Source organism: Monodelphis domestica, chromosome 1 (genome assembly GCF_027887165.1).
Source record: "Monodelphis domestica isolate mMonDom1 chromosome 1, mMonDom1.pri, whole genome shotgun sequence".
Lineage (NCBI taxonomy): Eukaryota > Metazoa > Chordata > Mammalia > Didelphimorphia > Didelphidae > Monodelphis > Monodelphis domestica.
Window position 1 is genome coordinate 721,029,947 of NC_077227.1, and position 17,027 is coordinate 721,046,973.

The window sequence follows — 17,027 nt, forward strand, 5'->3', positions numbered from 1 at the left end:
AGCCTTTTTTATGCCAAGAAATCTCATGGTGCAGTGACAGAAAATACAGTCACAACGAAAATAGAATGGATGCAAAATCGTTCATGTGGGCATCTTCTTGACACAAGTGTGATTAATCTGTTAAGTGTAAAAAAGATCACTGTGGTTGATAAGTTTGTAGTACTCAGGGGCTTGGTGTTTTCACTGAGGACTATGGTGGAATACCAGAAGTCAGTAGTTTTGCTTAAATAATATGTGAAAACAAGAGTAGCCCTACACCTCCTGCATGACTTGTCTTTTTCTACAAACAAGACCATCCTTACTCTTTCTGACCATCTTTCTGACCCAAGAGGGGTGTGGTAGAATTTATGGAATCTCCTGGGTTTACAGGCTTATGGTCAGGATGGAAACAAGATTTGATAGCATCCCAAACTGTAATTATCTTAGCTAATGTTTATGATTTTTATAAAGCAAACTATTTGTCTATAAACTCAAAGCTAATGATTGTATTATAAAAATAATCATAAAGGCTAATACTATTATAATTATAAAAGGGGGAAGGGGTTTTCACACACACATACAAGGTCAAATATAATTATCATAATAAGAAAACAGGTGTGAATTGCTACTACATTGTAATTTATTTTAAAACAGGCCCATTGAATCTAGATTCATTCTTATAAATGATACCCTACAGAATCTTTTCTCAAGTGACATTTGTTGTCATCACCTCAAATGATAGAGACCTAATTTCAGATTAGTCAGCTGCCCAGGGTTTATGGATATCTACTGTTCAGTAGGAGAGTCTGAGTCCTGGACATTAAGGAGGGAAAGAGGCAGATGTTGAAGATATGGGGAAAGTGGAGGCACAGAGATGAACATGGGGAGTGACCCTGGTAGAATTCAAGGCGTGGGGCAGAATTAAAGGCTTCAAGAAGAACTGGATCTAGGACTCTCAGAAGGAATGCTCTTAAGAGTCTTAGGGACAAAGAGAAACTTCAAAGACAATGAGATGCTACCTGAGAAGACTGAATCCAAGAAGTTGAGGTGAGCATAGAGGACATATTCCAAGCAATGGAGACAGCTAAGGGAAAGGCAGAGTTATAAGATGGAGGGTCTTGACCAAGAGTCATCCAGGAGGCCAGTATCACTGGCTCAGAGACAGAGTAGAGAGAAGTTCTTGTGGGAGAAACACCCAAGTTTGTAGAAGAATCTCAGCCAAAAAATGGGAGACTCAAATTCTGTTCAATTTGTAAGAAAATAATTTTATTTAAAGGAGTAGTTTATCATTGTATAATAACTGGTGGAATAGCCTGGAGGCTAATCAGGTAGCCTCAGGGTTGACAATTCCAAGGGCTAGTAGAGTAGCCTCTTTGCAGCTGATTGTATACAGTAGCAGCTCTGTTGTACAGTGGCAGCTTCCTGTATGGAGTAGCAGCCACAACTGTAGAATAGCATCTTCCCAGCTCTGTGGATTAGAGTAGGAATATTTATTAATACCAGGGAACTAATCTCCCATTCCAGAGAAATCTTCACCTTTCCTGAAAAACCTGGAAGAGGGCATGGCCAAATTCAGGTGGTGTGTTTATAGCGGGATGCCATAGGGTACAAGGAGTGTGTGCAAATTTATGGGAATCCTTTGGAATACCGGGGCCCCCATGTGCAGGCCCCTTGTTCCGCACTGTCCATATTGTAGTCAGTGATCAATGTGGGAGAAATTTTCCTGTTCTTCTGGAATGAGAACATGGGATGAGGGATATGGTACCTGGAGGCTACTATAGGTAGTTAATGATGTTACAGTTCTAAGAGCAATAGGAGTATTTCATGCAACCAATTAGGCACAAAACTGATGCTCATTATGGAATATTATAGATCCCCTACAGAGTTGGTAACAACTACCTGCAATTTATGTTTGACTAATGCTGAAACTATAGGTTTTGTTGATGTTTAGCCAGTTTTAACTAGTCAGGAATGCCAGATTTCAGAATCTGAGGGTTCTTTTCCTCACTACCCCTCAGTGCCTGCTATCAGTGCCCACATCAGAGTGAAGGATAAAATGTCTGGAAAGGGGGTTGGGAAATTTCCTATGATGAAGGGCAGGGTTTGGCAATTAGAGGCAGGCAGAATCTTGAGGTCCTGACCCAAGGTACCATTGGAGGAAAGAGCCATCCTGGGACTTCAGAGGCTGGGCAGAGTGGGGCTCTCAGGTCTGGCAACACCCACCCAGAGTAGGCTGGATGTAAGCAAGACCTTTAGGAGCTGATATCACTCTGCCTTTTGGAAAACAACTCTTCAGGTGCAGGTCCCTGGTAAGTCTGGGCCAGGAACCCTGAAGGCAGCAGACATCTGCTGGCTCCTCTTTCTTTTGAGCCTCATTCTCCACTTCTTAACTCATGGTGACCATCTTCTGAGGCAATCTGGGACATGGCTCTCTCCTAGAACTAGCTGCTGGCTCTCCACATTTACATTCACATCTCAAAAGCCACAGGATACCATCCCCAATTTACCACTGTCACACTTTCCCTTCACACATCCCCTATACCAGCTTAGGTGTCCTATATCCCTACTCCCAGCACTTGGTTAGAGGTTTGGTGATACTGCCTCCATCACAGGCCACTGTGAATTCATAATTTATAAAATGGGACCAGGCCTGCCTCATTTTTTGGTTACTCAGCAGGAAAGATCGGGATTGGTATTCTGAAGGTGGCAGCAACCATTTTAATAAGACCCAGAGACAAGAAGTGAAAAGGGTAAAACTTTGATTGTTTTGTCAAATAATTTGTATAATATTGGGATTAGTTGTTCCTTAAATGTTTGACAGAATTCACTTGTGAATCCATATAGCCCTGGGGATTTCTTCTCAGGAAGGGGTTTTACCCAATTCTTTTTGTGACTCAAATATGGTACTGATTCCAAAACCAGGCAGACCAAAAAATACTATATATATATATATATATATACTAAAATACTAGCAAAAAGACTCCAGCAAGTAATCATGAGGGTTATCCACCATTATCAGGTTGTATTTATACCAGCAACTCCAGGTAGGTTTAGTATTAGAAAAACCATCTATATAATTGACCACATCGATAATCAAACCAACAGAAATCACATGATTATATCAACAGATGCAGAAAAAAGCCTTCAAAAAATTCCTATTGTAGTAGAAACTCCTCAGCTTCCTTCTGCAGCATCATTGAGCTACTTTTCTCAAACTTCCATTGGGCTCTTACAGACTCAGCTTCTAGTGCTGGTTCTGCCACTGACAAAGGGGGGACTTTTGGGCCCCTCCCTTCTCTGTGAGTCAGTTTCCTCCTGTAACTGACCAGAGGTGGGCTCCTTCATTGTGATGTGGCTTTTAGCCCTCTGAGTTCTGACTTGGGCTGCTCTAGGAGGAGGTGACATTCAAGGATGTGGCTGTGGACTTCACCTGGGAGGAGTGGCGCCTCTTGTCCCCTCCCCAGAAGGAGCTGTACAAGGAGAATACCAGGAACCTGCTCTCTGTGGGTAAGGAGTCCTCTGTCTGTTCCCCAACTCAGCAGGGTTGGGAGCAGTTTGCAGTCATGAAGAAGGGATGAGGGCTGGTATGCCAAGTCCCAGAGCCAGAGCCCTCCTGCTGCCTGGTTCTCTAAAAAGGACTTTGCATTGTGCATTGGGTCTTTGGGTGTTTCCATTAATGCTCCTGAAGACTGTGATCAAATATGTGTTGGAGAATCTCAGACATGGAAATAATCTCAGAGTCGATTCCATCTCACCTCTCCCTGGCCCAGAATTGGGGCTCTCGAACTCACTTAGGAAAACTTCCAGAGGGTTTTCCTCCTACTTTCTTCCCCTCTAGGGTGGATCTACTATTGGGGAACTTGTTCTCTTTAACTAGCATAAACAAAATGCTCAAAGTTTCTAGGTGTCCCCAGGAGATCAGGTTTGTCTTTAGTCTTTTTCTTATTGCCCTAAACCTCCAGCAGAACCAATGAAGAAGGGAGGGAAGGGATATGGCCCTTATAAAGACCTGTTCTTGGCTCAGGACTATGCTGAGGGTTTTCTCTGATATATTATGTCACTTCATCTTCCTAGTTCACTGACATAATTATCCCCATTTTACAGGTGAAGATATACATTCTATTAAGTTTCTTGTTCTGAGACACCCACATAGGAAGTGTTTGTAGTAAAATGTAAACTGAGGCCTTCTAGCCTCTCATCCCAGGGCCTTGTCCTCTCCCTCCTAGCTGCCTCTCATTTCCAGAAAATGGAAAACTATGGACTGAGTCAAGCCTTCTCTAAAGAAAATGCCCTAGAAACTAACATCCTGGTTCCTCAACCTTCTCCCCCACTTCCCACCCCTCCCCTGACTAAATGCTGTGGAGACTCTTGTCTTGTTCAGGAGTTCCAGTAAGCCTCCTGCAGACCCTGTTTGCCCTCCTCTGTGATTATCAGGATGAGTGGACTGGCTGAGAGGCAGCATTGGACCCAAGGAGGATTTTTGAATTCCCCAGGAGTGAAGGCAGAGACTCCCTGAGAGAATGGTTCACAAGGATCAGAGAGGTTTTAGGAAGGGAAGAGCAGGCAGAGTTATAGAAGAAAATCTGATCCCTTGAGGCCCTGGGTCTGGGGCTTCCGACTGCCCCAGAACACTGACCCTTGGATCCATTGAGGAATTTAAGAGTTTCTGCCAGAATGGACCAGAACAGGATGGGGGGAAGGAGGGTTGTTGCTCATACCAGGTTCCCAAGCAGAGTAACAAACTGATCCTACCCTGGACTCCTGCATTACAGACACTGAGGTGTGAGGACAGACTCCTGTGGGAACCCCATGTAGAGAGTCGCTGAATGAGTCATTGGATTCTCCAACATTTCCCTAAAGAGGACTCAATGATGAACTTCCTCCATCCTCTTCCCTGAATGATTCTCCCTTGCCAGGGGTGTCCAGCTCCCCCAGAAGATGTGATCTCTTATTTGGAGCAGTGGGAAGCCCCATGGATGCTGGAGCAAGAAGGCCTGAGGAGCTGCTGCCTAGGTAAGGGAAGGGAAAAGAGGTGTGGGAGAGCCTGGGTGACCAGAGGCTACTGTGTGCTCTGGTGAAGCCAGCCCTAGATTTTGAGGCAGGAGAACCCAATTTGGAATTCTTTTTGAGAGTTTTTAGCAGGGGGTCCCTGGGCAAGTAACTGAATTCTTGAGCTTCAGTTTCCCCATCTGTAAGATGAAGCTGTTGGATGCATTTTCTATCTGTTTCCTTCATGGGATCAGTCTGTGACCCTTTAAGGAGTCAGTGTTTGAGACCGAAAGGCCTGGAAGTCTCCTGCAGGTACCAGGACTGAGCTTATCCCCTCTGAGCTCTTTAGTATCCAGAAACATGTAGGAGTGCTTGCTCTGTGCCTGGTCCTGGACTAAGTTACAGGGAGCATAAAGAGCTGTAGTGGACATCCCCTGCCCTCATGGAGCCCACCCTCTGCTAGAGGCAGACAGCAACATGCTGACAGTTCTGGAGAAGCCCTCTAGATCCCAGCTCTAGAGCAGCCAATCACGAAAGGAAAGGCTCTAAAAGGAAGGAGCACTAGAGAGGTCTAATGGGGGGGGGGGCCTGGGGCTTTAGGAGAGCCAGACAGTGGATTCTGGGGGCAAGAATAGCAGAGAAAAAAAGGGGAAAGTACTGGCACAACTCACTGCAAATGGCCTTTGCTAGCAGTTTAGCACTCAACTCAAGAACCAATTTTGGACAGTTTCTCATGGCGATGAAGAGGTCAAGTAAGAGTGTTTGGAACAATGGGGAGAAATGGTTTATTGGTTCCCAGGGGAAGAGAGTCATTAGCTCATTAATGGAAAGACTGAAGATGAAAGAACAATGGGGGCACTGGAGGGAGGAAAAGATGGGCTTAGATGAGGGATGGGATGGGATTCTTTGCTCATGGAAAGAGATTTTCTTTAGGATAAGAATGACCTTTTCCTTTGATCTTGAAGCCAAAAAGGGAAAAGAGGCAGCTGATCTGGGTAAGATGTGGAGGATAAAAGCTCTGCACAGAGGTCCAGCTTTTGTTCAGTGAAATATGAGGCCAAGTTCTCAGCTCAGAAGGTGTGGCAGGGGATAGGAGAAAGGCATATGGGAAATCTGGAAACCAGAGAAATCTTGGGAAGGCTGCTGTGGTGGGTGGCAAAAACTCATGGGAATCCATGAAGGAGATGTTACAGGATTCCCTTGCCATGGTGAAGACCCAGCTGAGATCAGGGATCCTCAATGTAGAGTAGAGCAGGCAACTGTTTTCCTGATTTTCCTTCTCTCCATTGACCTGCAGCCCATGAGGAGGAATGAAGACTGCTGCCTTACTTGGAAGAGATCCAAGGCTAAGCTTTCCCTAAATCATCAGTTCCAGACCCGTTCCAGGTCTCTGGGACTCCGTCTTTGTCCTGTTCTTGGACAATCAGGTGACCACAGCACCTCACTTTAGGGAGATGAGAGGCTAGAGAGAAGCCTCTGGGATCTTAAGGATTGGGTCTGCTCTAGTTTCAATGGAGTTACTGTTGACTGCTGAGAAATAAGGGCAAGAGAGTGACAAAAACAGGGCTGAGGGCAGAGCATGTGTTTGCCTTCCAGTAGAGAGACAGAATGCAAGGATACTAGTAGAGTTTGGGCCTGACATAGTCCCTGGGCCCAGTCAGTAAACATGTATTTAATAATAAATATGTTCTAGGAACCTTACTAAGCCCTGAGCATACAAAGGAAGGGAAACACCAGTCTGGGCTGTCCTGGAGCTTACAATCTAGTACCCAGACATGGAGGTGGTTTAGGACAAAGCAACAGATCCTGAATCTGACTCTTAAATTATCCAGGGAGAAAGGAGTGTTGGGGTAAGGGAATACATTTAATTCAACAGGGAAATCAGGAACTAGCGGAGTGAAGAGACTGACAGTTTAAGGAAAAAAGCAATCAAAGGAGGAAATGATCCAAATTCTAATGATGACCTTTAGTATGTGTCATACACTTTATGAATATTATCTCATTTAGATCCTCATTGGAACCCTAGGAGTCACTTGATATTATTATTGTCCATGTTATAGTTAAGGAGCCGGAGACTATCAGAGCTCCTGTTACTTGCCGTGTCTTAAAAGTTTCTGAGATACAATGAGAATGCACCACTACCTGTATTGGGATTTTTAAGAAGAATATCATGAAAATGCCAGCATCTATATAACTTTGGAAATGGGAAGAGAATTGTTCAAGCTTTATTGCCCATTTCCTTACAAAAGGATCATGGACTCAACTTACTCTATGAGACATATTTTTAAACATGGGAAATGTCATGTTGTTGTTTAAATTGTATTTAGTAGAAAGATTTTATTTTAGTGAAAAGAGGCATTTAAAGAAAAATAATGGCTGCTCTCCAGGAGGAGGGAACATAACCAAATCTTTTATGCTTTGGATAAATGCAAAAAAAAAAGTGCTGAATTTCATCTGATCTCAGATACTGGCAGAAAAAGATAAGATTTTAAGCAGTCATGAAGGGAATAGCAAAATGCTTACTGAGAAGCTAGATGATGAAATAATAGAAATGTTTAGTCTACATGCACCCAGTGAGTGGAGTCATACCTATTAAGACAGGATTGAATGTAGAGACAATGAAAAGGAAAGCAAGATGATTGAAAGTGAGTTGACTAGTGCTATGGACAGAGCATGCCCAGCCACAAGATTTGGTCTCAGCTACCAGGATTTCAGGTCAAGTCACTCATCCAGCTTTTCTGAGGTTAGGAATGTAATAAAGCTAGCCTGTCCAAAATCCCAGATTTATCATGAAGCACCAAAGAGATGACATGGAAAGTTCTTTGTTATTTATTATTATTATTATATATTATAGATATTAAATAAGAATTTGTTATTCAAATTGTTGTTTAGCTTTGTTGTAATAGCATATTCAAAGACTTGATTGTGCCCATTTAAGTTGGAAGATTTTCTTCTTACTTGAGAAAATAGAATATAAAGCAGCTTATGTTCTGACCATAGAGGAAAGAAGATAGAGATGTGGATATGTCACTATATATGTTTGTTTTACTGTTTGTTTCTTTTAGAAGGAGAGCTCAGACCCCAAATGAAGATGAATCCAGCTGAGGTGAGCCTTCCTATGGAAGAAACGGACCTACAAAGATCCATAAGTGATGGTCCTGGTAATGTTGCTTTCAGAGAATTCTGTGTTGCACCTCAAAATTCATCTCCAACACCTACAACAGATTCTTCTGCCTCTGCTTGGAGTCAAGCTGCTCCTGCCAGCAGTCCTCAGGTGTTCTGCCCTTCTTAGAGCAGGAAGCAGAGTCATTGTGCCCTGGGGTTTCAATCTCAGGGCTGGTTCCAAAACAGGAGGTGACCTGAGGCTCAGAGTGGCTATTTCAGTGCTGCAGGACATGAATTTCCCAGGACCACCTGTGCAACCACTGCAGTGGGAAGCCAGGTTGTGGGTGCCCTCTCTGGAGGCCTTGTATTTGGTTCTGGGCTCCACATTTTAAGAAGGGATCTGATAAGTTCAGACACATGCAGGGGAGGCAGCCAGAAAGATGAAGAACCTTGATTTCCTGCCCACCCGAAGAATGACTGAAAGAATGAAGGTCATACAAGTTGCAGAAGGGAAGGTGGGATAGAGATCTTCAGAGACCTGAAAGATGGTCCTGTGGAAGAGAGACTGACTGGTTCTTCCTGGTCTCCACTGGAAAACTAAGCATGATGGGGGCAAGTGCCCAAGGACAGATTTAGGATGGAAGCAAAAACTTCCTAAAAATTAAGGTAATTAAAGTCAAGAAATAAAGTAAAAATAATTAAAGTAAAGAAAGCAGGGAAGAGGCAGAAGGAAAGTCTGACAGAAGATGGAGCCTCAGTTCCTGCAGAGGACAAAGCAGGGGGAGATGCAGACAGGTCAGTCCTTCAGCATCCAGGAATCCTGCCCTTGCAGTGGCTCATTGGACAGAGTTCCACATTCCTGGGCCATTTAGCTGATGGATCAGAAGCTTCTCTGCAGCTCAGGCTGCCTGTCTGAGTCCGGGCTGGAGAGAAGAGAGGGGGCCTGCGATCCATGTGAGAATCAAAATCAGCAGGAAATGGATTTGTGCTCATGTCATTTACTGCTATTTCTGTGAAATTAGTACTAGTCAAATTATTCTCATTGTCAGCTCATTCAGACCTGATTTGGGCGAAGCGGAAATGATCCCATTGGGGACAGTGGAGGGATTCTTGTCCATGTGCCCAGGGAGGGGGAGGGGGGATCTCCACACCGATGATGTCAGAGATCTATGGACTATCAAGCTCATGGAGCAGCTCCCGGGTCCCGTGGGTTTAAGTGTTAATAAAAGAATGGGAAGAAAGAGAAATAAGAACACTTTGGGAGGAGGGGAGGATGGAGGAAAAGGAAGGTTGGAGAAGACTAAGTAATGAGGGTGCACAAGTAGTCAGCTCTGTAAGAGATCACTTCCTCTCTGAGAGCAGTTTCTATTTCCTTTTCCTGTGGGTTGGTCTCCAGGGTAACAGAACCTCTTCTTTGGGGCCTGGCTCTCTGCCAGGCTAGCTCTTTCCCCAGTTAAGTTAGAGCAAGGTGTTAAGCATCCCCTTTTACACTAGCTAAACAGACAATATTGACCAGAGAGAGGACAGAGAGTGAAGAGTTCAGGAGGGCTCCCTGGAGGAGGTGAGATTGTCCTTTGGACTCTAGGGAAGCCAGTGCTCTGAGCTGGGGAGGGAGAGCCTGTCAGCTGCCCTGGGGGACATCCAGAGAAGGTGTTCCTGGCCAGGAGCTGGAGGTGCTGTTCACAGACCCCCAGGAGGCTGGTGTGGCCCAGGGCAGAGGGTGTGGCAGGGAGGAGGGGGATGGGGCCATTAGGGCTGGGGGTGCCAAAGAGCATCTTGGGGGATTAGATGGGGAGAGCCTGGGCCAGAGAAAAGTCACCTCAGGGAAGTCTGGCAGGAAGAGGAAGAAAGACCAGGAGGCCAGCAGAGCACCAGGAAGGCCCTGTGGTCAGGGATAGGAGTCTGAGGGGAGGAGGAGGGTCTTCCCCATAGGGAGGACTGCCCTCTGACCAAGGGAGCCCCATCTGGGCTGCTGGGCCCAGTGCCAGGCCTGTAGTGGAGAGGGCCTGGGTTCCAGTCTGGTCTCAGACCCTTCCTGTGCTCTTGGCAGTTCCCTCATTTATTTTTGAACCCTGAGCCTGGCCTGGCCCCCTGGAAGGGCTTCCAGACTGGAGGATCTCCCCTTCGAGCACTGGGACCCCCCCATGACCCTCCCCCAGCCCAAGGGGGCCTCCAGCAGCACTTGAGGACTTCTGGGATGGGAGAGCTCCCAGGGGGTCCTCCTGCAGCCCCTCTTCCTCCCCTTGAGAGCAGCGCTTTGAATTAGGACTGTTTCTAGTCAGATTTGGCCCACCTTGGCCTCATCCAGGCCCTGTTCCTGGTTCTGACCCTCCCCCTTCTAGCCCTGCCCCTCCTCCCCCCACCTATACTGACTCCGCTTCACCTGCCCAATTCTCCTGAGATGGTTCAAACACCCTCAGAATACCCAGATGGCCCCTTGTTGTGGGTCTCACATTCCCTCACCCCCTCAATGGGGCCTGCTCTCCCCCTGGAGCTCTCTGCTGCCCCCACTTCCCTGAGGCTGAATCTAGACTATGGGGGGGAGGGGAGGGTCCCTAGGAATGAGGGGGAAGGAAGGAGGGGTGATGCAGGGGGAGGGGGACTCTCTCCTGCCCAGTCTGGTGGTGGTAGCCCAGAGGAATCCCAGCCCTGGGTTGGAGTCTAGAGGTTGGGGAGGGGTCTAGGGGGAGAAAGGGGCCATTCCAGGGACCCAGGGATTCCTGACCCAGGTGTCCTGACCCCCAGCTCCTGCTCAGAGAGTCCTCTGTGCTGCCCTCAGACCCGGCCCTCTGGGAGGATCCCTGAGCTCTGCCTTCCTGCCCCGGGGGCCCCCCAGGAGCCAAAGGACTTTCTTGGGGCCCCTCTTTGGCCCCCTGGCCCTTGGGCTGGTCCCCTGAGGGCAGGCCTGGCCCTGGGGGACTCCTGGGGCCCCTCACCCCATGGAGATACCTCTGGGGCAGCCTCAGGCCTGGGAAGAGAAGGGAAACCCTGGGCCCCTCTGGGTCCCTTCTCCCTGCCCAGCTCAGGGTGCAGAGGCCCAGGGCCGGCCCCAGGAGGGATGGGGCTGAGCCAGATCCCGAGCTGGGAGGGAGATCCAGGCAGCTTTCTGCTCAGCTCCCACCAGGAGCAACTGGCCTAGAGAGGGAGCCCAAAGGCAGTGAGGAAGATGGGCTTTTCTACACTGGGAAGGAGGGCAGGGAGGGCCCCAGGAGGGGCTCCAGGCCAGCTCCTGCTGCTCAGAAGGCCAGAGAAGTCAGACACTCCCTGGGCCAAGAGAGGCCTGCTGGGAAGAGCTTTGGCTGGAGCTCCATTGAGGGGCCAGAAAGTGGGGGGAAGGTGGGGAGCAGCAGCCTGAGTGGGGAGACGAGGCTGGGAAAAGATGGAGGAGGCTCCCCAGAGGGACTGACTGGGGCTCCTTTGCTGCCTCTACAGGGAGCCTGGAGGGCCAGGGATGGCCTTGGAGAGGGACAGACTGCCAGGCCAGGTAAGTGCATTCCAGGCCCAGATGGGAGCCCCTCAGCCAGGAGGCCCTTCCCTGGCTCTGAGCCAAGATGGGCTGGGAAGCTGCTCCCTCCTTCCTGCTGGGCCCTTTCTGTCCCCCCATCCCAGGCAGGAGGAGCAGCCCTTCCTGGCTCTCTCCTGGCCTTTGGCAGGGATTCCTTGGCCCGGGGGCCCCTCAGACCCCCAGAGCTCCCCCAGGCACTGCCTCCCAGGCCAGATTTCTCCCATCACAGGTGAGGGCCCAGGAGGACCCTTGACTCCTTGTTCTTCCCTGTCTGGAGATCCTGTCTTGGCTCTCTCTGCTTGCCTGCCTCCCTCCCAGCCTCTTCTCTGCTGCTTCTCCCCTGTTCCCTCTGGAGTCTGGTCTGGAGCAGAGCCCGAGGGTGTCCCCTGCTCTGTGGGGTCCTCAGGGAAGACATTGTCCCCTGGGCTGCTCCCTGGCTTCTGCCTCAAGTCCTCGAGTCTTCCCGGGTCCCTCCAGCTCCTTCCTCTCCCCCATTCTTAGCCCAGCTGAGCCAGTGTGGAGGAACAGCCTGGTGTGTGCCGGGCACTGCTCAGCCCAAAGGAAGGGAGAAGCCATCGGCCACCCTCCAGGCCCCCCCAGTCTGACCGAGGAGAGCCCTCAGCAGCCCTGTCCAAACCAGCTGGGGAGGAGGCCCCTGAGAGGGAGGGAAGGAGGCCCCTGGGAGGGAGGGAGGGAGGGAGGGAGGCCCCTGGGAGGGAGGCTCTCAGCTTCTGGGAGGTCACTGGTTCCCCAGGGGAGGATTCAGCTGGGACTGGAAGGAAACTCTGCGGCCAGAGGCAGGAGGGAGGACATTCCCTGCAGGGAGACAGGCAGCCCCTGGAGAGGCCCAGAATCAGGCCAGGGAAGGTCCTGGCCAAGGATCAGCCAGGAGGCCAGAGGTCAGAGGAGGAGGAGGAGGGAAGTGTGAGGGGAGAGGAAGGCCTGGAAGGTCAGTCTATGCCAGGGGAGCCTGTGGTGGGAATGGTCAGGTCCTTGCCAGGGACAGCCAGAGTCGGGCAGCTGGAGAGGCCCAGAGATCTCCCCTGTGGCTTTTGTATCCACTCCAGAGAGTGACCCCCCCACTGGGCTGCTGCTGAGCTCCCTGACCCAGAGGGAGTCTGAGGAGTTTGGGGGGAGCCCAGGAAGGGCCCCCCCATAGAAATGGGGCCTTTTTCTCAGAGAGGAGCTTCCTGTGTTCTTGAGCAGAGCCAGCAGCTGGCTACATTCCTCCTCTGTTCTGTAGAGTTCCTCCCTGGTCTGGTCCTTCCCAGGTTGGACAGGCTGGAGAGAAGGGCTGAGTTTCTGGAAGGCCTGCGAGTTTCTGTGCCAATAGGGTCAGGGAGGTCCTGAGGGAGACATCCTGGCCTTGTCACAGAGGCATCCGGCTCAGTGCAAACAATGGGATGCAGACAGGCTGGAGTGCTTCATGTTCTCCTAAAAGTCAGCTTTCAGCAAGCTGTGTAACAATGTTCTGGGTTCAGTGTTCTTATTCTCATTATTTCACAGTGGAGGAAACTGAGGCAAACAGAGGTTAAGGTTCTGTGCAGAAGTTTTCTGTTTTTAGAAATCAAACTTTTCTATTTTTTAAAAAATTGTCTTTATCTAGAGTTCAGCTAAGCATTTGTGTCCTTGAACTGTGAAGTTAAACACCTCTGAGGCACCCTCTCATGCCTATCAATATGACATTCATGCCAGAAAAAGAAAATGATCAATTCAGAGATGTATGAAAGCTGGGACACTCATACATTTTTGATGGAATTGTTGTCTATTGATTGACCATTTGGGATCCATTTGGAAGTTTGCTCAAAAGGCTTTCAAACTCTGCATACCCTTTGATCTAGGCATGTATGCCAGAGAGATCCCTAAGAGGGGGGAGAGAACCTATTTATACAAAGACATTTATATAGCAGATTTTTTTCTGTTAGCAGAGAATTGGAAATGGAGAGACATTCATTATTTGGCAAATGGCTGAACAAGTTGTGGTGTGTGATTATAAACCGTGTTTAGTAGAGTGTGGTGTAGGCTTATGCTCTGAGCCTCATTTCCTTCCAGGCTGCATTCCAGGTTTCTTAGCAATTTTTACCAAATAAGGAATTTTCTCCCAAATTGTTTCTTTGCCACTTGACAGGAGGTATTTTCCTTAGTCTGTTCCATTGCTTTATCTCCTTATTTTCTTACCAATATCCCAGGTTTAGGGTGACTGCTGACTTGTGATCTGATCTGAGCTCTGGTCGTGCTGGTCCCCATTTATTCTGTCTTCTTTTCATCATTTTCCTTGATATGGCCGATCTTTTGGTTTTTCCCAAATGAATTTTGTTATGATTTTATCCAGTCCTGTCAGATACCCTCTTCCTCATGGCATGAGGGGCAAAATTACATTTTTCTTGGATTATGTTTTTGGATTTGATACTCTAAGAATTCTGTTCAATCTGAAGCCGCTTCTGTGAGGTTTCACTAGACAAACTGATGTGGACTTGTGGAGCTCCCCGTCTCTGAGGAGGTGCAGAGGCTGACATGGCTGCTGTTTCCAGAAAATCTCTGTTTTCAGTATTCCCATAAAGCATGGCCTCAGCATTTTGTAGGGTGTGTGAAGAAGCTGGGACAAGCCGACCTCGTGCCATCTCCTGAGCTGATTCCCTCTTGGGCAGGAAAGGAGGGCTTTGGGGCAGCAAGGGGTGAATTGTGGAAACACTCTCCATCTTGTGACTCAGAGCTCTGGAGGTGGCTCAGTTCTCTCCTATTCAGTTGTGTGCCTCGTCCAGATTCTGTCTGGAGAGGAAAGTTTATTCAGTGGGGAGAATTGGGAGAAAGCTGTATTATATTATTTGATCCTCTTCCTGCCTGGCTGGGAAACTGGACCTACTGTACCTGCTGTTTAGAGAACCTCAGCTAGAGGTTAGGCTGACCAGAAACACCGTCAGATTCTGAGACTGATGGGAAGGAGTTTTCTCCTAATGGTACGATTCAGGCATTCAGTGGGTCTCATCTGCAAACTGGGCCCATATCGATCAATTAGTTATTGCTTCTTTGTTCTGTTGATTGCTCACAGATGTTGGGAAGGAGTGGGACCCCTTTTCAGGGAGCTTCCTTTGTCCCTCTTCCCCATCCCAACTTGCAGTTTTTAAAAGAAACTTCTTTCTGCTCTCTCTGATGTTCTGCTGCTGCTACTGCATTTCTGCTGCTGGGGGTATTCAAGAAGCAAATGATCTCTTCCCTTCAGGGTCTCCTCCTAAAAAGACTGCAGACTCCTCTTTGTTAGTGAACATCTACTGTTCTGTCCAACACTGTGAATCTCACATTTGCAGGTGTTGGGAATGAAATTTAACCAAAGGGTAAACTGAGGCAACTCTCAAAGGAAGACAAGCAGGGAAATGCTGCATGTCAATAAAAGGGCTCAGGGACTTCCCTCTGTTAATGCTTCAAACCCTAAACAGAAGGATCTTTGATAGGTTTGGGGGAGCCCAGAACAAAGAACAGACAGGGTAAGTGATGTCTATCGTAGGGTGGAGGGTCACCATTGGCTATAGAGCTGGGATAATTAGGAATGCTGTGACTGATTGGAATCATCAACGATAAGGGGCCAGCAAAGCCCCAGCCCTCATTCTCTTCCATATTTATGAGACTCTGCTTCTAGTGCTGGCTCTGACACTGACAAAGGGTGGGACCTTTGGGCCCCTCCCTTCCATGTGAGTCAGTTTCTTCCTGTAACTGACCAGAGGTGGGATCTACATTGTGATGTGGCTTTCAGCCCTCTGTGCTCTGACTTGGGCTGCTCTAGGAGGAGGTGACGTTCAAGGATGTGGCTGTGGACTTCACCCGGGAGGAGTGGCGCCTCTTGTCCCCTCCCCAGAAGGAGTTGTTCAAGGAGGTGATGCTGGAGAATGCCCAGAACCTGCTTTCTGTGGGTAAGGAGCCCTCTGTCTGTTGCCCAACTCAGCTATACAAGGGAATATCACCCTCAGGAGCAGGCAGGGTTGGGAGCAGTTTTCAGGCATCAAAACAGGATGAGGGCTGGTATGCTGAGTACCAGAGCCAGGCACCTCCTGCTATCTGGTTCTCTTGTAAAAGGACTTTGCATTGTATAATGGGACCTTGGGGGTTCCCTTTGGTGCTCCTGAAGTCTGAGATCAAATGCTTGTAGGAGAATCTCAGAAGTGGAAATAATCTCTGAGCTGATTCCATCTCGCCTCTCCCTGGCCCAGAATTGGGTCTCCTGAACACATCTGGGAAAACTCTTCAGGATGTTTTCCTCCTACCTTTTTACCCTCTAGGGTGGATCTAGTTTTAGGGATCTTTTTCTCATTACACAGCATAAACTCATAGCCCAGAATTCCCAGGTGTCCCCAGGAGATCAGGTTTATCTTTAGTCTTCCCTCCTATTGCCCTAAACTTCCAGCAGAGCCAGTGAGGAAGGAAGGAAAGGGATGAAGCATTTATAAAGACCTGCTCTCTACCTGGGGCTCTACTAAGGGTTTTCTCTGTAATGTTATGGCCTCCTTCCTCACCTTCATCTTCCTAATTTTGTGACACAATTACCCCCATTTTACAGATGGGGAAATACATTCGATTAAGTGGCTTATTCTGAGGCCCCCACATACAAGGTATTTGTGGTGAAATGTAAACTGGTGCCTTCCTGCCTCTAATCCCAGGGTCCTGCCTCCTCCCTTTCTAGCTGTCTCTCATTTCCAGAAAATTGAAAACTATGGAGTGAGTCCAGCCTTTTCTGAAGAAAGTGCCCTAGAACCTAATGTTCTGGTTCCAGATTGGTTCCCCAACCTTCTTCTCCCTCCCCTCCCCTGACTAAATGCTGTGGAGACTCTCCTCCAGAGGTCCCAGTAAGTCTCCTGTTTGCCCACCTCTGGGATTGTCAGGATGAGTAGACTGGCTGAGAGACAGCATTGGACCCAAAGAGGATTGTTGAGTTCCCCAAGGGAGGAGACATAGACTCCCCAAGAGAAAAGTCCAAGAGGATCAGAGAGGTGTTAGGGAGGAAGGTAGAGGCAAGGCGATGGGACAAAATATGATCCCATAAGCTCCCTGGGTCTGGGGCTTTAGACTGACCCAGAACACTAACCTTTGGATCCAGTGTGGGAGTTGAGGAATTTCTGCCAGAATGGACCATAACAGGATGGGGGGAAAGGGGAGCTGTTGCTCACTCATTCCAGGTCCCCCAGCAGGGTAACAAACCAATCCTACCCTGGGCTTCTGCATTACAGACACGAGGGGTGAACCCCATGGAGAGAGTAACTGAGTGGTGTCATTGGACTGCCCAAACTTTCCCTAAAGAGAACTCAGTGAGAAGCTTCTCTCCATCTTCTTCCCTGACTGATTCTCTGCCTAGGTGTTCCAACTCTGCCAGAAGACGTGACCTCTTATTTGGAGCAGAGGGAAGCCCCGTGGATGCTGGAGCAAGAAGGCCTGAGGAGCTACTGCCCAGGTAAGGGAGGGG

At 48.5% G+C, this 17,027-nt stretch overlaps 1 protein-coding gene across 1 annotated transcript in view; it reads left to right on the top strand.

Annotated features, from left to right (window-relative positions):
* The window catches only part of LOC103104114 (zinc finger protein OZF-like), a 122,851-nt gene that overhangs the window by 93,943 nt on the left and 11,881 nt on the right, over positions 1-17,027 (top strand). Inside the window, exons 3-4 of the mRNA XM_056812530.1 lie at positions 15,357-15,483; positions 16,920-17,015. Coding sequence (XP_056668508.1) covers positions 15,357-15,483; positions 16,920-17,015 — 223 coding nt within the window. The remainder of the gene's footprint in view (positions 1-15,356; positions 15,484-16,919; positions 17,016-17,027) is intronic.